Raw genomic sequence first — 26,248 nt, 5'->3', positions numbered from 1 at the left:
TCATTATGCCTCGTTCATGCTGCGGTGCGCTGGTAATAATTCGTCGGCCGCAGGGAGCTGTTGTTGTTGTCGTTGAGCTGAGCTCTCGTCAAAATCAATGGCGGACAAAAGCGGAAGTAAAAAACGCATAGCGCTTGCCGATTGGTGCAAGCGGTGTGACGTAATTGGCAGACTCGACTGTCAATCAAAATTATTCTGTTGCCGGCTGAATGATTGAATGCAGAATGGGTACAATACAGTACAGCTCAATACAACAACAGTGGACTGGAGGATGAAGACCAGAAAAAGACTTTCGCCTTTTTCACATAAGGGTCCTCCATTTTCAATTCATCAAAACATTTAGAGACATACAAATATACAGTAGTTTCATAAAAATGCTAAAATGCTATTGATTGATTTAAAACTTTATTAACATATTGCAGAATGGGTACAGTACAGCTCAATACATACAATTGTTAAGGGGATGCAGACCAGAGAAAGACTTTCGTCTTGTTTACATCAGGGTCCCCCATTTTCAATTAATCATATTTCATATCTAAATCATATAATATCTCATTGCTAAATATATGCAATATATAATCTAATAATCCAATAATCTAATCTAATATATAATATAAAAATGCTAAATGCATGGGTATTTTATTTTGTCTTTAATGTTAGCTTGCAAACTCAAATACTGTCTTGGTAAGCCTCATAATGAATTGTTTTGGGGAAAAAAATAAAAACATCGTGATGTGTATCGTGTATCGCCGAAAGGTCAGAAAATATCGTGATATCATATTTAGGCCATATCGCCCAGCCCTAGCTTCAACACACATGACATTAGGATAACCTGAGGATAACTGAGCACTGCCACCTCATTAGCCGTGTGTGTGTGTGTGTGTGTATTGAGCCGTACTGTGTTGTACCCATTCTGCAATCTGTTAAATAACGTTTTCATTCATTCATGCTTTCATCCAGGTGCAGTTAAAACATCTGGCCCTTGTTGACAGAGAACGCGAGCTGTTGCAGGAGATGACTGCGGCCACAAAGAGCACATGCGCGAACATGGATCTGTCGCTAGGCCCCTCCCCACCTGCAAGCAGAGATATCACGATGCACTACAGCTTTGATTACGCACAGCAGGTGAATATCCAATATAATGTTGCTTTTTGTTGTTAAAGGAAAACTTACAGGAACGTTTGAGTTGTATTTGGAGTGTATTTGGTGACTGTAGGACCCTGTAGGGAACGTCATGCTATTGATTAGAGATAGCATTAGAGGAGAAAAGAGAGGAGAGGAGAATAGAAAAGGGGTGGGGTGAGGAAATGAGAGGGGAGGAGAGAAGAGAGGAGAGAGAAACATGGATAGGAGAAGAGAGGGGAGGAGTGAGGATAGGAGAGAGGAGAGGAAAGGAGAGGAGAGAGAAGAGAGGAGATAAGATGAGAGGAGAGCGAAAATAGGAGAGGTGGGGAGAAGAGAGGAGAGGAGAGATGAGAGAAAATGGGAGATGAGAGGAGAAGAGAGTAGATGAGATGAGAGTGGGAGGAGAGAGGAGAGAGAAAATAGGAGAAGAGAGGAGAGGAGAAGAGAGGAGGAGAGAATAGGAAAAGAGAGGAGAATAGAGAGAGAGAGAAGCACTTTGAGCTGCAATTCTTGGAATGAAGGTGCTATACAAATACGGTTTATTATTGTTATTATAGTTTATTCAGTTTTAATGTAAAAATAGTTCCTTATAGTTTTAGCAGTATTTTTTCATGAATCACTCGCCAAACATAAAAAATACTTGCATTTGGCTAGTAAAGTGGCCTAATTTCCTCCCCTGTTCCCTTATTTCAATGTCCTTTTTTCTTTTTCTTCTTTCTCTGTCAGGTTCATTTTCCATCTCACCTTTTTCAAGTGGGTCCCATCTTTTTTCAAACACCGCGCAAATGTGGCCTGTTCGGTGTCCACTGTGAAGGGCTGACGAAGCAGGTGAATTACCTGATTGATGAAGGGATGTCAACTGGTAAAGGCAGCAATGCCGTTATCAGCTATGTGGATCATTTCTTCACCAACTATGGAGTTGGAGAAAAATCAGTGGACCTGCACTGCGACAATTGCTCCGGGCAAAATAAAAACAATTATGTCTTGTGGTATTTTGCGTGGCGTACTATTCACAAACTTCACCTGCAGCTTGGCCTCCACTTCCTAATTGCAGGCCACACTAAGTTTGGCCCCGACTGGTGCTTCGGTTTGATAAAGCAGGTCTACAGGAAGACTGCGGTCGACACCCTGGCAGGCATCGCAGACATCGTCAGGAAAAGCTCTGCAGTGAAAGGAGTCAATATCCCCCAACTTGTCGGTCGCGAAGATGGCACAGTGTATGTTCCAAGCTACGACTGGCAACAACATCTGGGAGGCTTCTTCAAAAGATTCCCACAAATAAAGAAATACCAGCACTTCAGCTTCGATGCCAACAGTCCTGGCATGGTGACGGCGAAATTACACTGTGACGATACAGAGCCATTCACGTTTCAGCTGTTGAAAGACCCAAAACGCTACCCAACCATCTCTGGTTTTCCTGTCCTCCCCCCACCTGGTCTAGACAACGACCGACAGGAATATCTTTATAAGGAGATAAGACAATACTGTTCTGATGACGCAAAAGACATTACATGCCCACTCCCAACGTCTAGAGCACCTCAGAACAAGAAGACTGTACGATGTTAGATACCATGGAGAAGACACATGGATGTAGAGCACACACACACACACACTGTACTAGCAGTCACTTTAACATGAACACACACACACACTCATGCTGCACACGCTCACAATGTAAGGTCACTTTAAAAAAATTAAACAAGAACAGGAGTGGTTCTTGTAGAGTAAAAGCTTTTGTAAAACTCATGTACATATACCTGATATGTCTTATTCTTATTACTTGTATTATTGCACAATGTCGCATTCTCATCCTATTGGATTCTTATTATTGCATTCTTGACTTGACTTGATAGTATAATAGTACTAGTATAGCATAGGGACATAGAAGAATTGTATTGTTGTGTACCGGTACATGTACATTATATTTTTATTATTATTACTATTGTTTTATTGCACAATCATAGCGGGCATGGCCAACCGCATTTCACTGTATGCCCTGGTATGTATGCAATGAATAAAAAAAAATTCACTTTAAACTAAATGGAAAGGTCACTTTAAAGGAAAGAACCGATGTGGTTCTTGTATAGTTTAGATTATTGTAGTATAGCATAATGACAGAGTTGAAACTGTATTAGCATGTCTATTTTTATCATGCACATCTTATGCCTTCTTATTACCTGTTTATGTATTTTATTATTAGTATTATTGCACAATCGATGCGGGCATGACCACCCGCATTTCACTGTATGCCCTGGTATGTATGTGACTAATAAACCTCTTGAATTGATTTGATATTGTCTGCTGATTTTCGTCCAGTTGTCACATGAAAGGTGGTAACAAAGACTGATAATGATAATAATGAGGCTTGTGTCTATCACTCCGCTGGCCAGTTCTACCAACTATGCATTAAAATTCCCTGCGGTCAACATAATTTCTTCCTATTTTGGTTGTAATTGTGTAATGATAGATGTATAACCTGAACACTGTACATATCTGTTTTCAGGAAACACTGGGCTATACAAAGAATATGCTGTGATGTCACATGAATGTATAAATATATGGCCATGCATTTAATCTCTCTTTTTTATAAAATCATTATAGCCAACATGCAATATATCCCATTGATTGGTACAATGGGACAGACATTTGTTTTATATAGCTATAACCTGCATTCTTTCAAAATATATCATTAATCAATAAAACAGATATTGGAATACATAAATAAAGGTTTTCAATTCAATAACTGAAATATACATTATTCAGACTAGTAGTTATATTACTACTACAATACAAAATGTTTGATTTTGTATCTGATCTGTCAGCATGGCTGTCACAGCACTTAATTATGTTAATACTATTCAGGGGAGAGGTGTGGCTGGGAGGTACTGTATTGTTTACGCCCAGCAGAATCCTGGCAAAAGGTGTCAAATCTTTAAGAGCTGTTTTCTCTGCTTAGGTCTCTGGGGAAAAAAGACTGCTACAAGATTTAAAATTAGCACATCACAATAATAACATTCTCAGATTTCAAAGTATGACATATCATTTGAAAGCTTACATTCTGTACTTTCACAATCTGGAAAAATCTGGAAAATGAAAAAATAGACATGTAGGCTATAGCACTGGTCGCGGTCACAAATGTGCACATATGGGAAGTGCCTCATTTCAAGTTTCAAGTTTCTTTAATAGTTGTCATACAGAAGTACAGAATACTTTTATACAAAATGCTTCTTTCTGTTACGCTCCAGAGACTGTGCTAGACAAAAGATAAGTATAAAATAAAATAGTATAGCATGTAAAAATAGAAGTAAAAATAAAAGTCACGTACGTAGACACAGTGTTCAGTATATACGTACAATGTTCGATGCAGAATAGAGTAACTGAGTTACCGTACAATATACAATATATTATGCAATATACTAATATACAATACTATATAGTGCAAAACAGAAATGGGATGAGGTACAATTTAGGTACAATTTACAGTAAGGCTGGTGTACTGAGGTATGGGTTGTAGTGCAAATCCTTTACCAATAAATATAAAGTGTGTCTAGGTGTTCTAAAGTGTGGAGAGTTGGTGCTGCAGTGTGTTGTTTGTTTAAAGTGAGTGTGTGCGTATGGATGTGTGTGTTGTGAGTGCATTTGATGGTTGTTGCATAGTGTTATTGTTCGTTGAGCAACCTGATGGCCTGGGGATAGAAGTTTCTTCTGAGTCTTTCTGTGCTTGCCATGAGACTCCGGTATCGCTTGCCTGACTGCAGCAGTTCAAAGAGGCAGTTGTGTGGGTGGCTGGAGTCCTTAATAATTATCTTAGCCTTACATTACATTACATTTGCATATATAAACATAACATTCACAAAACTTGCAATATATTCTTCCTTAGTTTATATGTACATAACAAACTGGGAAAGTTTCATGGTGATATCTATTCAAATATTTGTTTGCCTATTAGGGGGTACTACACTTACTACACTGTTACTACACTGTTTGTAGCCTGTGTGTAGTTATCGTTATTATTATGTTATTCAGTTATCAGGCATGTGTTTAGGGTGTCTATTACTAATGGTTTGATTAGGTATTGTGTTTGTAAATAGCTGTTAAAAAAAATATTATGGCATTTTACAATACAGAATTTTGAAGGCCCTTTTCCCAAAAATTTGTTTGTATGGTATACATGTACCATTTCCATAGCACCTACACACACCCTACTTTCCACATTTCTTCCTATATATACCCTGCATCTTTGTCCAGAGGGGTTTGTTGATATATCATTCATAGCCTGATTTATAGTACATTTAGACCAAGAAAACTGGCTAAATTAGATTTTTTTTATGACTGTAGACAGCATTTCCTGATTTATGGGATGATAAAAAGACATATCCACAGTCCCCTCTGGACAAAGTTCACGGTGTTATGTGTCAACATAATGACATTTTTTTTTTATCTGGCATCATCCAATGTTGGTATTTATACCCAAACGTCATATGCAAATTAGTGCATATTTAATTAGGTAATGCCTATTTTGCATAATTATATAAACATAAGATCTCAGAAAACTTGCAATACATTTTTTCTCAGTTGTTATGTATATAACAAACTGGGAAACTTTCATTGTGATATCTATTCAAATATTATTTTTGCTTATTCACCTGGGGTGTCTCGCCTTAACTAATCTATATCCCACTGCCACTGGTCCTGGTTGTTTGAGAGAGTGAAGCCACTTTCTCTGGTCCCATATACATGTAGATGTCCACAGTTACTCTCCCAGCCTGAGTCATAAAGTTCATCAATGTTTGTTGTGTAGTTAAAGGTGCAGTGCATGGGATCTTTTGGCTGTGTATTTGGGCCTCGGGACATAATCCATTCTTCCTGGCAGAGTATTTTTCCTCCATCCGTAAGCTATAGGAGTATTGGCAATTTAGATATTTGTCCTCTCCTAGTTTGATGAGTAGTAGCTGTTGCATCAAAACTTGGGGTTGGGGGCAGAGGTCATTTGTTGTTGTAGGGGGGGTTGTCTGCCACAATAGGGAGGTGTAGTGGTTACGTCATTGCCGGTTTTCGTGTTCCACCCTCTGTCCAATGCAATGTATTTCCCCATTGCCCATTTCTAAATAGTCTCGTTTAAAACAAATAAAGCATTAACATTTGTAGGGTGTACGAAAATATTCGCAATTAATCATACAAAAAAATCGCCAAATTTTATTTCAACCAAAAATGCTTAAACAATAATGTTAGTGATGGGAACTCGTTTTGTGCAAAAAATGGAAAGCTTTTCAATTTCCATGCGGCAGAATTGTTACAATAGCCGATAATCCATTTTCCCAATGATAAATCCCTATACGGGTGGAACAACCAGTGACGTCAGACTACACCTCCCTATTGTTACATTCACTTGGTGATGGCTGTAGTGATATGCAGTAGGTACCATATAGTGCCGGGGTGCGACCCGGACGATATATAAGAGTGCACCAGTATGTATGAGCGTCTATGTCAACCAAGTAAACTTGAGTCCAGTCTGCACATTTTGGTATATAGGGGGACAGGTATGTTAGCATTCCCATGAACCTGTGCAGATCCTCTTTGTTTTGGGGTGTTGGCATGTGTTGTATGTCCCTGATCTTATCTGGGTCTGGCATGATGCCTTTGCCTGTGTACAGGTTGCCGAAGAAGGAAATGCTGCTTTGTTTTATGGTGCACTTGTCGCTGTTGAAAACAACACCTGCCTCGGCTGCTCGTTCCATCAGGTTGGTCAGGTTCTTGTCATGCTCTTCCTCGTTTTCTCCATATACTGCTATGTCATCGGCTATGCTGACAACACCTTGGAGCCCCTCTAGGATCTGGTCCATCTTGGCCTGGAAGAGGTCTTGAGACACACTCAGACCGAAGGGTAAGCGCTTCCAGCAGTACCGGCCAAATGGAGTCCGGAATGTTGTTAGGAGTTGTCAGTCTTTGTCTAGGTGTATAGACCAATACCCTGCTTTTGCATCAAGCTTGCTAAATATTTATTAGCAAATTCTGGGTTTAATTCCTCCACAGTTGTATGAGCGTCTATGTCAACCAAGTAAACTTGAGTCCAGTCTGCAACTCATTCGTCTTCATTGTCTCGATAACACTTCAATGGCCCTCTCTCGTACTGTGTCCCTTGTTGCCACGACCCCTGGCTCCTACCTCCACTCCTTTGCTGCCTGTATGGTCTCTGAGGCGGCCCCTGGAACTGATATGGTTGCTGGCTTGGTGGCATGTATTGTGGTTGGGGCGCAAGCGCAGCAACTATCCAGGCTGTCCATAGCACCGCCCTATAATGATTAACGTCTTCTCCTGTATTGGTGTTGCCACAATTGGCCTCACAGAGTATTTGGGTGGTGAGTTTGGTTCCCTCCATTCTTGATCCAGAGGTTTGAGTATACAGGGGTGCTTGTATAACAAGGACAACAGAGTGGACTGGGTCAGTTAATGGGACCTCGTCTCTTAAGGTCTGTGGCCCAGAGAGGTCGGGTGGGGAGATATGGTTGTTTGGTAGTGCCGGCGTGTTTAAGTAAAAGAAAAAATGTAAACCCAGTAGTTGCTATCTGGAGTCTTTTGAGCCTGGTCTGTAGGTGAAGGTCGTAAATTCTGCCTGTCTTGTGTTCCTGTTATCTCCTCCGTCCCCCTCTCTCTGAATAATCTGTGTTTGATTGAAAACTTTAATTAACAGATTGCAGAATGGGTACAGTAGCCTACAGTACAACTCAATACACACAATTGTTAACACTTTCAGCGCCACGCCTGGTTTTCCGTTTTACCGCTTGAATGCCACCATCGGCGCCAATGTTAACGTTAATAACGCCTAATCTATGTTTTAAATTATGGCTATGTGTCTAATCTGCCCATCGCATTATCAAAGACTATTTTCCAGTCAGTGCTGTGAAGGCAGATTGTTTTTTTATCGCGTCGTTGCCGTTTCAGAGCAGTTAGAAAAGCCCCCGTTTTGATATAAAAAACAGCTCATTCTGGAGCATTATATGAAAATCGTCTTTTAGTGGAATATTCCACAACGTTGATATTCGTCTGCCTTTTTATGAATCGTTTTCAAATAAACGCTAGATGATCAATATTATACGTGCACGCACGCACATTACGGCCGCGCACTGATAATCGCTCCGTTGATTTCCTCACAGACTTTTACAGTGAAACCGAAAGAAGACATTTCACAAAACAGCTTATAACTTCATCAAACTTACTCTGATTATCCTACCACTGATAACATAGAGTCCTTACCTGACATCAGATGGTATCCAACTGGTATATTCCAATTCCTGATCACCATTCGAAAAAATCGATACGTGTATGGATCCAACGCGATACAGTAGAACTCCATGATCCGCGGGGCTCTGAGGCTCCAGAATGAACTCTAGTAACCCCGGCTGGATCAGTGAACTGGAAAATGTGGAGTACCGGATTTTTTCCCCCATTCATTTTCATTGAGTCCATTCCAAAATCACTTATGTCATCTGGGAGACGACAGGGGGCGCTTTTTTCCACAGTGATCGCCGGCGCCCCTCGGCTATACTCGGGTAGGCTCGGGTGATGCAATAATTTTTCAGATCGCAAAAAAAAAAAAAAAAAAAAAATCAGAGAAATCTCGTGAGTGGCTAGCAACCACCTATAAAAAACCCGAGAAATCTCATGAGTGGCACTCAAAGTGTTAAGGGGATGCAGACCAGAGAAAGACTGTAGTATAATTTGGGTTAAATTATACTTGTTATTAAATAATTAGGGTTAACTTCCATTTTGGAACTCAAGATAAGGTTTAAAGTAAATTCTCAGGTGGCGGAACTCACAGGAAGCACATGGTTCATTTGAATACAGTACTAAGTCACAGCTGAGATCGCTAGACAGAGGACAGGAGATGACATAGTCTTGTGACTATACTAGCTACTATGTTGAAAACAGCTTCAAAGGAACATACACAAAGAAAATCATTGATCAGGTTAGAGTGTGAAGGTTCAGGGCCTCCTGTGACACAGGGAAAGTCCAAGTCATATGGTTAGGGGCCACAGCTGTGTAAACACAGAGACATAGATAGGGGGGGAGGAGGAGGAAGAAGTGTATAATATCTAGTAATCAGGACACATTAGAAATGTATTTTTCTATATTCAATTTAAATCTGATTAAACTACAATTATCACTGAAATGATGTGTTTATAGCCAAATGTACAGGATTAAGGGAAGATCACTTTCAAATAGCTAATACGAGTAGTAGGGGTGGGGAGAAAAAAATTGATACTTAGTAGTATCGCGATACTTTGCGTGGCGATACTGTATCGATACAGGGACGCCAAGTATCGATATTTAATTATTCATAAAAAAAAAGAAAAAAAAAATTATAAGGAAGTTGCATTGTTAATTTCAATACCTGTAATAGTACAGTAGTCCACACACACACATGTGCATTCAGTTAAGTTGGAATATGACTGTAATACAAACAGTTCAGTTTGTCAGGTACATGCAACACAGATTACAGTGTTTACATCTGTCTGCTTGAGAAAATACCATGTTCTGCAATAAAAAAATGTTGAAGTGAGATGAACAGACTGAACTATATTTTATTAGATAAAACATGTTGACAGTTTTACTTTGCAGTTAAAAAAATTTAAATAAAAAATTGATAAAAAAAAAAATATATATATCGCAATATTCGCAATATATCGAGTATCGCGATACTATCGTATCGCGGCTCAAGTATCGCGATAGTATCATATTGCAAGATCTCTGGCGATTCCCACCCCTAGTGTTAAGTAAAGTTAATTGTTTAGAAAGGCATGGTTTAAGACTTTAATGAATCTAGGTAAATAAGTAGAATAAGTCAAATGATGAAATGCCATATAAATACACTGAAATGGAAATAATATTTATGGACTATAAGCTTTGTGGTTTACTCTGGCACAAACAAGTAATGTGTTATGTTGAAATGTGTGTCCTTGAGAGAAGTACCTTCATATTCATATCATGTGTAGTAAATGTAATAGTAACAATGATTTTAGCCATAAAGTGAGTTGGAAAGAAATACTGTATTCAGCCGAACAGTTAGTGGTAAGCCACGCCTACATTTTCAAACTCAAAAATAGCTGTTTGGGATTGGAGGAAAATCTGTTATGATGTCACTATCTGTGAGGTCATCACCTGGACCGAGGCCTGCTATAAATACAGGGCCACAAGACACTGGAAGAGAGATCAGAGAGAAAGGCGAAAGAAGACAAGACTGGACACCTCGTCGATCAAGGACGAATCATATTCCTGCTGCCAAGAAGTGATCACGGAAGACTTTTGTTGATAAGATCAGCGGACATTTTTGTTAGACTAAGTTTGGATGCCATTCAGAATTTGAACTGTTGTAAACAACAATTGTTTTGGAGATACATCAAGTGTTTTTAACACAATGGGGACAAACAACGGATTTATTTTCCCCATGTCTGCTTTTTTGCAGCACCACAAACATGGGAACTCTCTAACTCCGCCCCCCCCCCTTCCCCCCCCTCCCCCCCTCCCTCCCCCCCCTCCCTTCCCTCCCCCATGCTATTGCATGCACTCATCTGTGTTTCACTACACACTTGAGTGCATGCTTACCAACTGTTAGTCTGCAACACTACTATCACCGACATCTAAGAAGGGAGATCCCCCCTTGAATGGCCCTTCTAAGGTTTCTCTCCTCCACACTGCCTGTGGAGCATTTTTCCCTATTGTTAGGTTTTAGTGAGTTTTTCCTTACCTTCGCGTGGGGTATGTCTGGGAGTGCTTGCATTCTTTCATTTATTTGCATTTATTTTAAATTTGTTGGACCTTATGGTGTTCTTGTTCTGTTCTTGACTTATTGTTATGTTTTCTTCTTGACTTGTTTAAAGAAGACATGTACGGCCCATGGGGACATTAACATGTGTTGTCGGGCCTTATAAATAAATTTGATTTGATTTGATATATACGTGTTTCGATTCCACCCGTTGTGGACAGAAGCACGGATATCCGTGGCAAGTTGTTTTGGCTTTTATTCCATTTTAATAACCTATTCATGTTTGCCGAGCTGCACTGCAGATGTACCCTACTCTTTGAATTCAAGAAAGTGCAATACCGGCCAGATCCTCTTAGGGGCGCTATCGCGATAATGCAGTGTGCCCTGTGGCTGAACGAAGCATTATTTTTTTTTACTTTCAATGGAGTTTTCAGTTAGCTGGATTCTGGATGTGCAGCATGTAGCTTGGATTACGTTTTGGATTGCGGATTTCACTATGCAATAAGGGGATTTATCATCAGCCAATGGACATATCGATCTACCAGATGGCGATCGATAATGGGGAAATGCTCAGGGGGATCCAACCGGCTCATGGTAAGATCTTTTTCACGTAAATTACAGCCCGATCGAGCCTTGTTATGATATGATACGATCGGCCTATGTGGCTACTTAGACGAACACGGTTATCGGTAATCAATAATAAGAATCGACGTCCCCCGGGCCCCCCCCCCCCTTTCATGCATACATGCTTGAGGATCGTGCCGATCATATGCAGTTTGAGTTTTAACTGTAGCATCTGTATAACGGAAATGCCATTGGATATAACGTTAGTAGCTATCTCGCCTTCCAGGAAATATACTAGACCAAATGCCGTATAACGCTTATATTCACGGCGCTATAAAATGAGAACGTATTGATGAAAAAATTATCCATTTTGAAGGGACGGTTTATGGTCCCAATTGACAATGAGAATGGACAGATAGCAATACTATAAAGTATAGATTTAGCTCTACAAACAGCCCCAAGTCTGTTTACATTTGCCGGTCCTCTAGAGATTTATTAGACGCATCCCAATGGCCCCGAATGTGTTAAGAGCAACTATTGATTGATTTTGTCAATAAATATTCAGTCAAGAAGAATTTGAGTGAAAGTTTGGACATCCATTCTTAACAAGAGTATTACTTCTGGTTTGACAACAACGCGAGTACAGTGTATCAGAAGAAGATACGTTAAGACTTTCATCTTGTTTACATCAGGGTCCCCCATTTTCAATTCATAATGACATGTATGACATACACAACATAGAGATACAGATATACAAATATAATCTAGTCATCTAATCTAATCTAACCATGACATTTCTGACATATGTGACATACAGGTATACAGTACTGTTACATTTGTGACATACAAGATATGCAAATATACAGTACTGTTAACAGAGATCCTAACAGTAAATATATACATACGAGTGGGAGGGACATTTACGGGGGCCAGTTTCGAATTGCAGCCTCCCGAAGGTGCTCTTTGAGAGCGGTTTTGAAGGTGGGTAGGGATTAACTTTTTTTTTACGGCTGTGGGTAGGGCGTTCCACATTGATGTGGCATAATATAAACATAAAACATAAAAAGTCTATAAATGTTTATTCTACGTTCGTATGGAATGGAAAAAAAATTATTATTATTTTTTTAATCAATGGATTAAAGCGCATTGACGGGCAAAGAGCCACATGCGGCTCGCGAGCCACGGGTTGGCCACCGCTGTATGTTGTGTATGTCATAAATGTTATTATGAATTGAAAATGGGGGACCCTGATGTAAACAAGACGAAAGTCTTTCTCTGGTCTGCATCCCCTTAACAATTGTGTGTATTGAGCCGTACTGTATTGTACCCATTCTGCAATCTGTTAATAAAGTTTTCAATCAATCATACATATTCTCTTTACAGCCTTGACTAGTTAATATAGTGAACTAGTATACAGTTTCTCAGACACTAGGGTGACAGTCTTAACAGTGTTCTTAAAACAACGACCAAGGGCAAGGCCCAGGACAGCTTGACTATATGACATGTCCAAGAAAATCACATCTTGGTATTTTCTTGTTGTCTTCATATCAGTCTTGTGTGAGACACGACAATACCCCTAAACCCATCTTTGTTTTCATTTGTCATTCTCAGCTGGTATATTTAATTGTAAGTCTGACCAGAGCTCTTTCTCACTTTTCTTGTCAGACGCTCGTGTTTCACTTGTCTCTGATTGTAAACTGATGATACTTTTCTGTGGCCACAGAAAATAAACTACGATCTGAATTTCTACAGTTCACTGTATTGGCTCCTTTAAAATATTCCACAACACAACATATAACATTCTAAACAATGCCAGTGCACAATTAAATTAGTATTTGGATGGACCTCCTATTACATTCATCAGTGATCACACAAAATACAACAATGAAACAATTATGCTGCTACATTTGCCTATTGTGTGACAAAAGTGGCTTCCAAGAAGTCCCAGTCTATGGCTTATATGTCCCGATTCATGCTCTTTTGTATAGTATATGTATGTATTTATTGAAACTATCACAAGGTCTCGTCTCGACTCCCAGAGATTTGCAGATTATCTTTAGTAGGCATAGCTCCCTCTTCTGCAATATTAGATTGATATTCGAACACTTTATTAAAACATCATTCACAGCGTCTTTGGGTTCTTGAAAAGCGCTATTATTATTATTATTATTATTATTATTATTATTATTATTATTATTATTATTATTATTATTATTATTATTATTATTATTATTATTATTATTATTATTATTATTATTATTATTATTATTATTATTATTATTATTATTATTATTATTATTATTATTATTATTATTATTATTATTATTATTATAATAAACATTTACAAGTGAGAACATCTATTTGTGTGGCATCCATTGATAACACCCGTCAGAACCACAGTGAAGGACAGCTTTACGACATACATTTGCAGCTTTTTTCCCCGTTAGGCAACTGCTAAGGTATCTCGGAGACAATTTGGTGAAGGTGTAGATCCAAAACTCTGCCCACATTCTTATTCTGTGGTCTGTCTTGTTCAACAGGTTCAGTATGCTTGCAAGTGAATAGCATTGCTGTGAAGCTCAACTCCTCCTAATCTATTCTAAGGTGCAGCATTGTAGAAGGCACAGGCAGTAGCTCAACTTCCAGAGCCTTGGATACATACACGGATTATTTTGCAACATAGGAACAAGGATTGACAATATTGAGGATGAAGATGCGAGGACCTTTTAAACTACTGTTCGGTGTGATGATACTATGTAATTTAATTTGTCTGATCATGTATTTGCTATACTTAAGGAATCCTAGTGTTATGTGCAGTAAATCAGGTGGACGGGGTCAACTAATGGAATATATGTGTAACTATACCAAAGAGGAGGGAAGTACAATGCCTTCGGCTGACTTGCCACCCTGCCCAGAAACATCCCCTCATCTGTTGGGTCCAATTGCAGTGGTATTCAATTTGGAACATACATTAGTCTCTGTGCGGATGGCGAACCCTGGAGTCTTGTACGGGGGTCGCTCCAAACCAACAGACTGCACCTCCCTACAGAAAGTGGCAGTTATCATCCCATTCCGCAACAGGCACCACCACCTAAAGCACTGGCTCCACTACCTCCACCCATTCTTCCAGCGGCAGCAGCTGGAATATGGAATTTACATTATCAACCATGTCGGGGTAACCAAGTTCAACCGCGCCAAGCTGATGAATGTGGGCTATACTGAGGCCCTGAAGGAGTACAATTACGACTGCTTCATCTTCAGTGATGTGGACCTGGTTCCCATGGACGACCACAACACCTACAGGTGTCTCAGTCAGCCGCGGCACCTGTCAGTGGCTGTCGATACGCTTGGCTTCCGGTTACCCTACAAGAAAATCTTTGGGGGAGTGAGTGCACTATCTAGAGGGCAGTACTTGAAGATCAATGGCTTTCCCAATCGGTTCTGGGGCTGGGGAGGGGAGGACGATGATGTGTACAATCGCATTTACCTTCACAATCTGACCGTGTCTCGGCCTGACTCCACGGTTGGTAGATACAGGATGATCAGACACAATGGAGACCTGCACAATGAGCCTAATCCGAAAAGGTTCTACATGGTAAACACAACTAAAGTCTACATGGACACAGATGGATTCAACTCGCTCCACTACACTGTGTTTAAGATTGAGAAAGATAAGCTCTTTACTATCATTACTGTTGATGTCGGTGTTCCTTGAATCTAATCCAATCCAACTTTATTTATATAGCACTTTTAAAAACAACAAAAATTAAGGGAGGCGAGGCTCCTGTGTAGCTGATGGCAGTAACATTTTAGGACACAGTGACTTTGGCAACAGTGGCTCATTACATTGACGTGTGTTTAGAAATAACTGGAGAAAGAGAAGTGCTCTGGATATACGCTCCATTCAATGACACGCGATAATCGGAATGATGACTTCACTTTGTTTCCATGGACCTTTCACTTCAGTGAATCAATTCCAGTAATATTGTCTCTGTTCCTGACTGTAACCTTTTCTGTGGACCCCATTGGAAATAAGCAGGCCTTTACCAGATTAATGGGTTATCCATGTATTCATCTCCTGTGCTCTCTCTGCTTTTTATCATGTATTTTGATGTTTGATGTGTCATTTATTTTGTATGATTGCCCAATAAATAAAATAAAATAAACCTACAAGGGGCGATCAACACAATAAAAAGCTCATCACATTATTTGGATCAATGCATTTTAATGATGAGTAATATGTTTGGAAGTCATTTATAAATTAGACTAGGCCACGCACGGGTCTCATTCACCAACGGACTTACGACAAAAAGGGCTTTCTCTTAGGGCCATTTGAGACCTTTTCGGTCAAGACATGAATATATACAATATATTATAATATAATATTAATTATATATGTTTTATTGGGACGGTTGGTGAATCCCAAAATCGGCCCGAAAAGGTCTCAAATGGCCCTAAGAGAAAGCCCTTTTTGTCGTAAGTCCTTGGTGAATGAGACAGGGGTTCCAATATTTAAAACCAATACAGGGGACAGATACAAAACAAACAGAGGATTAAGAACCGTTTTGCAGCCATTTTTTAAGGAGGTCTTGAAGGTAAACCTGGAAGCAAGTAGCTTTATATTTTCAGGTAGTCTGTTCCATAACATTGCTGCAGACTATAAAAAGGTACATTTGCCCATTAAAGTTTAAAATGTCATCATAACTCCCTGCAAAACACATGATGTGACAAGAACAAAAGCCAGTGAATGCCACCACATTCTGTCTGAGTAGACGTTAATGACACTGACTAACCTGTTCTAGAGACGATTTGGTTCCTTCTCTACTTAGGTAATCAGCATACCTGGGCGCCACAAGGCCCTTCTCTGCATAGTGAATTCCCCAGGCAAAAATGTTTAAGTCAAGTTTAGCATCATTCCAACCATGTTTATGTATGTGTGTGTGTGTGTGTGTTTGTTGTATGCCGGACAGCAGGGGGGTAAAAATGTCTGAGAGGAGTGGGAAGAGTCCTCCTAAAATGTGGCAATAACCTACTAACTGAAACAAAAAAACAACAAACTACAATTTAAACGGGTGAGGACAGAAGAATCAATAAACTATTTCAAAAATGATTTGCTATTACAAAATTGGGAGATAGTATATAAAGAGGAAGACACTGATAAAGCATATTATGAAACATTCTTATGTATATTTAACTTATTATATCATAAACATTGTCCAATAAAAGAATATAGCAGTAAACATACACGGAGCTAATGCTAATGATGGAGCATCGCCATCGGTTGTGTGATAGTAAAGGGCTAACCCTCTGTATTGTCACAGTGAAAGGGTTAACTGGCTGTCGTGTGGCAGTGAAAGGGTTAAGGTTACCTCTCCCAGAACACATTTTGTAAATCCAAGACAAAGTTTCAGCACGATGGAGAGTGCTGTGTGCCATATACAGTAGGTCTTTTGAGGAATTTATATTTCTAGCTGGTTCGTGTGCTGAGAGCATGTTTATAAAACTTTTGGCATGTTGGATTAGCTTTGACTTGAATCTCGTTCTTCACAAGCTCCCTGCTGCATCACTTTCTCCGTTCATGCACTGGTCAGGAGGGAGAGCGGGCTCTTCACAAGATATTTTTGACATGGATGGGGACTGTTGACAGAATCCGGCTATAGGGCGACAATAATGTGGTCAAGAGGCATGGTTGCTATCTTTAGCCTTTAACTGGCGTGGTTTATTTATTCACATGGTATGAGCAGCAGTTCTAGAGTTCTCCTCTCACTGAGAGGCTGGGGGGGAAAGAGGTAGAGTAGGAGGAGACATCTCTATTTATACTCGCCACCTGGTGGTGTTCTTGAGTTGCTCCGCCTAGAGCGCCCTCTAGTGGAAACAGTTATATATGCAGTTATACAGTTACTACCAATCCTACATAGAACCTCTGACTTCAACAGGGACTCTGACAGCCACTCCTATCTCCACAACTTTCCTTTGACATGGCAGGCAAATGACATGGCCACCACAAAGCCATTTTCAGCTGTAGTGCAGAGGTCAGTGAAACTGAAACTGCGGCCAACAACATAGCTTGCCGTAGCTGTGTGTCTCTCTGTCCCAGAGATGAATAACTACAAAAAACAAATAAGAATTCATATACATAACATTTCAAATATTAGTTTATTGAAATGTGGGACATTCTCTTCTGATGATATCATTCGAAATGTTGGAACCTTGGAGTTTGTAATGTATGGAGTTAGTAGAGGGACTACTTAACATTAGGCTACATCCGCCCCTCTTGTCCTGCGTGCTGACGTTACGCACGGGTCATATAAATGTACTGCCGGGTTGGGGGTACGTTATTAAAGCCATGGGTTCAAGCTATCAACATCTCTGTGATTATTGTATTATGTAGTTGTGTAGTTAGACAACATACACAACAGAGTTCATGACTACTGACCTCTAGTCTGTTGTTTTGGAGTTGGACTTCAGGTACTCAATTGCCATATTATACAACATTTAGCTCCAAACACGCCACATACCACAGTATAGGAACTGGTACTTTACAATGCTTCGAATGGGGAACTAATTGTTTTTGGTTTTTTATGGAGGACTAAAATGACCTCATCTTATCTTATCTCATATTTTAGGTCATGTTATATGGTGGTTTATTGGCACTGGTGCTCTGGTGTTATTGCTTAATTCCGCCTCAGACCTACTCCTATCCGAGCTCCGGGAGGGTCATCAAAGAGAAGTCGCCTATTCTCAGTCCTTGCCCCACAATGGTGGAATGAACTACCCACCCCACTTAGGACAGCCGAAACCCGTCCAATCTTTCGCCGTCGACTAAAGACGCACTTCTTCAACCATTATCTGAAATAATAATAAAAAAAATAAAAATAAAAATCTAACCCTAACTAACCTTACTGTTATGCACTTGTCCTAATAAACTAACCTACACTGTAACACGCAACACTTTGATGAACATTGTTGCTCAGCTGATAGAGTTGTACCCTTCCTGATGACTTGTCGTACAGAACTTGTAAGTCGCTTTGGATAAAAGCGTCAGCTAAATGACTAAATGTAATTGTAAATGTAAATGTAAATGTAATTCCACGTAGTAGTAGTCGAAATATATTTATTTGCATATCCCTCTGAGACAAACACACGGTACATGTTGGCATTTCATCAGAGGGGCCACTTAAGGTGCCCCTGAAGCAGGTAGGGGTTCGGTGCCTTGCTCAAAGACACTCTTTTGACAGTGGTGATCATATTGGCTATTGCAGGGATCAAATCTGTGACTTTCCAGTTACAGGACGATGTGTGGACTGTGGACATCCATTGTAGACACCCCGAATAGAAAACTGAAAACTGAAAACTGATAGTCTAAGAAATGACTGCATTGTGACAAAACTCTGACTCGTATTCTGAGAGGAGCCGATCAATATGATATTCCGGTCGAAAGCAGATATAGCCATAAAGAGCGTCATACTATACTATACGTATCATGCATTTCAACTGTGCACACCCATACACACCATACCTTCCAACCTTTCACATCCATGCACGCATGGATTCTAACTGTGCATGTCCATAAACACCATATATTCCAACCATACACATCCATACAGTACAGAACACATATTCTAACTTAGCACATCCATACACGCACGCACACACACCACGTTTTCAAATTATGCATGGCCATACCCACCACCTATTCCAACTGCGCACATCCGTACACATACACATGTAGTGAAACCCCATGTTGGTGCTGAGACACGGTCGGTCGGCTGGCTGGCCCTCGCCGTCCCGCACTCTCCGACGGGTCCTTAATGATAAACTAACAGATTGTAAACATGCTGCTCGCTTGCTCTCTCTCTCTCTCTCTCTCTCTCTCTCTCTCTCTCTCTCTCTCTCTCTCTCTCTCTCTCTCTCTCTCTTTCCATCCGTCACTCTCACTCTCCTTCTGTCTCTTTCCCACTCTTTCTCCCTTCATCTACCCCTTCTCTTTCTCTCCCTCCATCCATCCATCTCTCCCTGCCATGTCTTCCTCATTCTCACTATTCCTCTCCACTTCCCTCTCTCTCTCTCTCCCTCTCCCTCTCTTTTTCTTCCTGGAGTGTTTTTTAAACAATGTGTCCTTCATGTACTGCTGGTTACGGGGCGTACAGAAGGACATCATTAGCGCTGGTGGTTAAGCTGTAATTTACACCATTACCGAGGTAGGGGCCATTTTTATTGCCTAGTAAATTTCAGCTCTGAAATATTTAGACCATATGGCTCAATTTGTGTAATAACCTTAATTTCCAAGCACCCTTCAGCTCCCTCCAGAGCCGTCTGTTGTTGGCGGAGTAGGGGAAGCTGTGTGTGTGTGTGTGTGCGCGCGCGTGCTTAGTAACAAACATGGATGCACAGTACAAAAAATATAAATACACACATACAACCTAATATACAGTCTTTCTCTCTCAACACACACATAAACACATACTCATACACACACGCGTGCGTGTGTGGCGGTGGCAGATTAATAGGGTGTCAGCTTGTGTTTGGGTGAGGGAGCGTCAGGCGTCCGCCAGATGGTTCTCGCGGATGATGACTGTCAGGGGTCCTGCTCTGATCAATGGGATGTATTAATACACACACACACACACACACACACGCACGCACGCACACACACACACACACACACACACACACACACACACACACACACACACACACACACACACACACACACACACACACACACACACACACACACACACACGCACACACAGATGTACATACATATGTAGGTTTACATGCACACACACACAGTTGCTTGCTTGAGCGTACACTAGCATGTATGCATGCACACATTTAAATGTAAATACTCGCAGACGTATACAGGCATTCACACACACACACACACACACACACACACACACACACACACACACACACACACACACACACACACACACACACACACACACACACACACACACACACACACACACACACACACACACACACACACACACACGCACACACACACACACACACGCACACACACGCACATACACGCACGCATGCACGCACACACATACACACACACACTCAGTCTCCCTTCACTGAGGCTCCCGGGGGCCACAGCTTAACATCTGGAGGAGCCGAGGGAGGGAGGTGAGGAGAGGAAAAGGGGGAGGGAGAGGAGAGGAGGAAAAGGAAGAGGGAGGAGACGAAAGGGGGAGAACTAAGGGGGGTAGAGGAGAGAGAATTCAGAGGTGGGAGGAGAGCAGGATAAAGGGAATGAGGAGGAGAGGAGGAGGGAGAGAGGAAAATAGTGTCTCCTCTTCTAGCCTGTCACAGGCGTTCTTTCCCCTCTATTCCAAAGGCCTGCAAAGGGAAAGCAAATCGGCGCGATAATATGCAAACAGGGGGAGAGGGGATGCTAACAAAATACCTGTAGTGGACAAAAAACATTAACCTTAACCTCTTCCACCCGGAGCCTATTTTCTGTAAATCCGCACGGTGGTGTAGTGGTTAACACTGTCACCTCACAGCAAGAAGGTCCAGGGTTCGATTCCCGCTTGGGGACCAGGTTTCCATGATGCCAGGTACCCAGGTGGGGTATCTCCCAGGCCTTTCTGTGTGGAGTTTGCATGTTCTCCCCGTGCTCGCAAGGGTTTCCCCCCGATAAGATAAACCCAATGGAAAAACATGCACAACAACAGATCGCTAACGCTGTGGCGTCCTTGACGAAGACGGACAGGAGCACTTGAATTGGTCCCCTGGCGAGGCTCACGTTGACGCCTGTCTGCTCCCGGCTGCCCTTGGGGGGGAAGGACGACGGGATGGGTTAATCGCAGAGACGAATCGCATCGGCGATCCTACAGAGACAATGCATGCGTGTGTGTTCCGGTGTGTGTGTGTGTGTGTGTTGAGGATAATTAAAGACCTCTGAGCAGGTCCTGCATTATTATTATTATATACCTAAGTAAATGGAATATTGCTCCACTTCTACAAGGTCCATTTGCATATTCTTGGTATCTAGGGACATCTATGGACCTCAGGGAATGTATTCCCAGTGTCAGAAATATTGTGACTATTAGTAGGCTTGCTTAAATTGTGATGAAACAAAGGAGAATATGAATTAGGATTTTTCTTTGCATCCTTGACAGTGAATAACACCATGCTAATAATGACCAAACATTAAAAACTGTTCAGTACCTTCTTGAGATCATGTGTACAAAAAATCTGCCCATCCGGACCAATGCAATTTGAAATATTATTATAGAATATAGAATAGCAGGCTTATAAATTACCTTATTATAGCCAATTTGCACATTTATATATATATACATATATTATCTTTCAAATGCCCAAGTTCAATTTGGATTTAGTATCACCAGGCGTGCATAAGAACAGATAATTAAATCTACTGTAATCTACTGTACTTTTTTATTTTGACCAGGGTGCAACCGTTTTGAAAAAAAATTCAGATCTAATTGTTGCTGCATGCAATAGGGAAGAGAAACTAACTGCGTTTCAATATTTGTCAAAAACGTTACCTTTTGTGGTCGAATTATCCCGAATAATAAGAGTTATTGGAATAATTCATACAGAACTCTGAACCTTGAACCCCATAGAACTTTACAGGAAGTGTAGTTATGAAAAATCCCAACGCAGATCTAGCTCTGGATCTCCGCTACAAAATGGCCACAAAAAAAACTACAATTCCCATGATTCAAGGTTTTACAAAATGGTCGCCTCTCGCGGATTATACAGACATTTTGAAGAGAAAAATCTATCTAATACACACTTTAACCTATTCCTAAACTAACGTATTGATGATAATATACATTCTAAATTCTGTTGTGACATGGTTATGATGTTTATACTTGAATACGTTTGAAAAAACGTCTGGACAATATTGATTTGTTTGGACCACGCGGTCGGAAGAGGTTAAGCATGCCAAATTACTATTTTAGCACCTTATGTCTGAGACATAATGATGAATGAATGAATGAAAACTTTATTTAACAGATTGCAGAATGGGTACAATACAGTACGGCTCAATACACACAATTGTTAAGGGGATGCAGACCTGAAAAAGACGTTTGTCTTGTTTCCATCAGGGTCCCCCATTTTCAATTCATATAGACATTTATGACATACACAACATACATGACATTTATGGCATAGGGACATATAGGTATTTAGTACTGATACATTTGTGACATTAACGGTATTCAAATATACAGTACTGTTACCCCTAGATCCTGACAAGAGTATATACATATGATGGGGAGGGGACTGTACATTTGGAGGGGGTGGGTGGGTGGGAGAGAAATATCCATACGGCGGGGAGGGAATATATACATGCGGTGGGGAGGAGATTGTCTATTAGGAGGTGGTGGGGGTTTTGGGCATTTACGGTGGCCAGTTTCGAATTGCAGCCTCCCGTAGGTGCTCTTTAAGAGCAGTTTTTAATGTGGGTAGGGATTCACATTCCTTTACAGCTTTGGGTAGGGCGTTCCACATTGATGTGGCATAATTGCGAAACGTGTTTAGTCCCTTGTTTGAGCCGAATCTGGGTTTAACATGATTTGTTGAGCTTCCTCTGGTGTAGTGGTTGTGGTATTCACTGACCTTTGGGAAGTATTTCGACATGTACATGGGTACCTTAGTCGTATAGTGTATCTTGTAGACCAGGCCCATTGCAAGTTGCTGTACTCTGTCGTCTACTCTAAGCCATCCTAGGTTGTCAAAGTGGGCAGGGGTGAGGTGGGTTCTGGGGGTAAGGTCAAGTAGTAGTCTGACCAGTTTGTTTTGTGATGTTTTTAATTTTGTTTTAAGCGCCTTTGAGGTGCTTTGGTACCATGAGGTGCACGCATAGTCGTAGTACCCTTGAATGAGTGCTCCTGCCAGAGTTTTGAGGGTATTCTTGTTTACCAGAGAGGAGATCCGGTACAAGAATCTAGTTCGTTGGTTGACTTTTTTTTATTACATTGGATGCCATTTTGTCACAGGAAAGATTTGCCTCTAGGATGTAACCCAGGTAGGTAATTTCGTATGAGAGGAAAGGATATATTAAATTAAGGTACAATATATTGTCAATATCTCCAGGTTGAGCAAATGGCGCCACAGCGTCCGGCTGCCTCTCTGTGTGCTCCGTCGAGACTGTGCTTCATTTTGGTAATTTTTATAGTTTTAAGAGTTTTGTTTGTACCAACTGTTGGTGCATTTAATGTGTATGATCATCAGTCACTCATAGACATTGGATTAAGTAACACTTACGAACTGGATTGCTCTCTGGATCGGCTCGCCGAAGAACAACAATGGCCTGCTGAGATCGACATCGGCCCACGCAAGAAAGGGGGGAGACGGCAAGGAAAGAGAGCAGGCGTCCGAGACAGACTGAGATCCAGGAGACACAAAACGCCATTGCCCAGCATATTGTTGGTCAATGTGCAATCAATTGAAAACAAACTGGACGACATCAGAGCAAGGATTCAATTCCAAAGAGACATTAGGGACTGTAATGTTCTCTGCTTCACCGAGACGTGGTTGACGCCGGACGTCCCAAACCACGCCATTCAACCGGCCAATCACTTTTTCATCCACCGAAAAGACTGTACAGAGGAGGATTCCGGCAAAAAGCGGGAAAGTGGGATAGCCTTCATGTTTAATAACAATTGGTGTGATCCAGGCAACGTGAAGGAGCTTTCAAACCACTGCTCCCCAAACCTGGAGTATATAGCCATCAAGTGTCGACCATTCTTTCTCCCGAGATAATTAACGTCGTTAATCCTGATTGGAGTGTATATTCCACCACAAGCAAACACAGGCGACGCGCTCTCCAAGCTCCACGACGAGGTAAACATACTCCAAGCAGATAACGTTGACGCTGCTATTGTGGTTGCGGGTGACTTCAATAGCGCTAATCTGAGAAAAGTTTTGCCGAATTTCTATCAGCATGTGACTTGTCCCACCAGAGGCGGGAATATTTTAGACCATTGCTACTTGCAATTTAAGAACGGGTACAAGTCTCAAGCTGCTAGCGCTTTCGGCAAATCAGATCATGATGCCATCTGTCTTTTACCCGAGTATAGACAAAGTCTTAAGCGTGTTCCTGTAGTAACGCGAGAGGTTAAGCGTTGGTCTGGGGAATCAGAGAACACACTCCAGGCTGCACTTGAATGTGCAGACTGGGATGTGTTCTGCGATAACACAGACAATATTAATGACTACACTGAAACAGGGCTGGACTTTATTTGTACTCTGGTAGAAGAAACAATCCCCTCTACCACAATTAGAGTTTACCCAAACCAAAAGCCCTGGGTAGACAAATCCGTCCGTGAGGCTCTGAAAGCGTGCACCTCAGCCTACAACGGCGGGCTTGTGACAGGCAACATGAATGAACACAAGGCGGCGAGATACAACGTAAGGAGGACAGTAATAGAGGCAAAACGGCCCTACAGAGATAAGGTTGAACTTCAGTTTGAACAGGCTGACTCTAGAGGTATGTGGCAGGGCCTCAGAATGATGACAGATTACAAAGGCAGATCCCTGAAGCTGAACAGTGACATCTCATTGGCAAATTATCTCAATACCTTCTATGCAAGGTTTGAGGCTGTGAATAACAACACCAGCATACAAACCACTGCAATGGAGGGGGGGGGGCACTGCAGATGGAGCCAGTGTTCAGGATAACAGAACATGAGGTGAGGAGGACCTTTAAGAAAGTGAATATCAGGAAGGCAGCAGGACCGGATGGTATCCCCGGCCGCGTCCTAAAAGTCTGTGCCGACCAATTGGCCCCGGTATTCACTGACATATTTAACCTGTCCTTAGAACAGGCTGTCATCTCCACCTGTCTGAAGAAGTCCACCATTATCCCTGTACCCAAAAAATCCACGCCCGCTTGCCTCAACGACTACCTCCCTGTAGCTCTCACCTCCATAGCCATGAAGTGCTTTGAGAAGCTAGTGAAGGGCTACATCTGTACCTCCCTCCCCATCAACCTGGACCCCTGCAATTTGCATATCGCCCCAACAGATCCACGGATGACGCCATAGCCCATGTGCTGCACACAGCAGCATCACACCTGGACAAGAGGCAGGGGAACTATGTGTGTGTGTAGGCCCTGTGGAGCATGTAGGTGATGGCATCCTCCACACCAATGTTTGCCTGGTAAGCAAACTGTGGGGGATCCAGGGAGTCACTCATCACGGGCTTGAGGTGCTGCAGGACCAGCCGCTCAAAGGTCTTCATGATGTGTGACGTCTGAGCGACCGACCTATAATCATTGAGGGCACTTGGGCGCCCCTTCTTGGGCACCGAGACAATGCTGGAGATTAAGGGCGGGTGTGTTTGTATGTGCATCGATGGGGTGATAGACTGGTCTGGGTAATTTTTTATTGTGGCACGGAAGCACTGCAGCTCTACATCCATACCAGGCCATCTAGTGAGACATCTAACAGCCTTTACGGCAAGCGGCTAGGAGACATACACACGCCAAATGCATGCACAGATAAGAAAAGTGTATGTATCTGCTTGTCTAACTCCAAGGTAGATGGCAAATAAGCAAATTTTCTTCTTCCTTTAACCCCTTAAGCCAGAGCAGTCTGGTACCGGTATGAGATTGATATCACGCCATAAATAGATTAATACAGCATGTATTAATTAATTTAGTATTTCTTTTTCAAATGTAGCCAAGAGTAAAGACCCTAATCCTATCAAAACAGCAGTCAAAGTGTATATTTTCAGCACTACGTTTGTTTACCAATGATTTTAAGTGTTATTAGTGAAATATGAGCTTATAAAAGAAAG

The 26,248-nt window shown here is 41.4% G+C and overlaps 1 protein-coding gene across 1 annotated transcript; it reads left to right on the top strand.

Moving 5' to 3' along the window:
• Window positions 1-14,092: 14,092 nt before the first annotated feature.
• On the top strand, window positions 14,093-15,564 carry LOC311247676 (beta-1,4-galactosyltransferase 1-like). Its single transcript, XM_084337917.1, has one exon. The coding sequence runs from the start codon at window positions 14,160-14,162 to the stop codon at window positions 15,165-15,167; it is 1,008 nt and encodes a 335-aa protein (XP_084194043.1). The 5' UTR covers window positions 14,093-14,159; the 3' UTR covers window positions 15,168-15,564.
• The last annotated feature ends 10,684 nt before the right edge of the window (window positions 15,565-26,248 follow it).

This window comes from Notolepis coatsorum (genome assembly GCF_963971535.1).
Source record: "Notolepis coatsorum genome assembly, chromosome: 2".
Classification (NCBI taxonomy): Eukaryota; Metazoa; Chordata; class Actinopteri; order Aulopiformes; family Paralepididae; genus Notolepis; species Notolepis coatsorum.
Note: the sequence above shows the minus strand (reverse complement) of the source record. Positions and strands in the feature narration are given on the sequence as shown.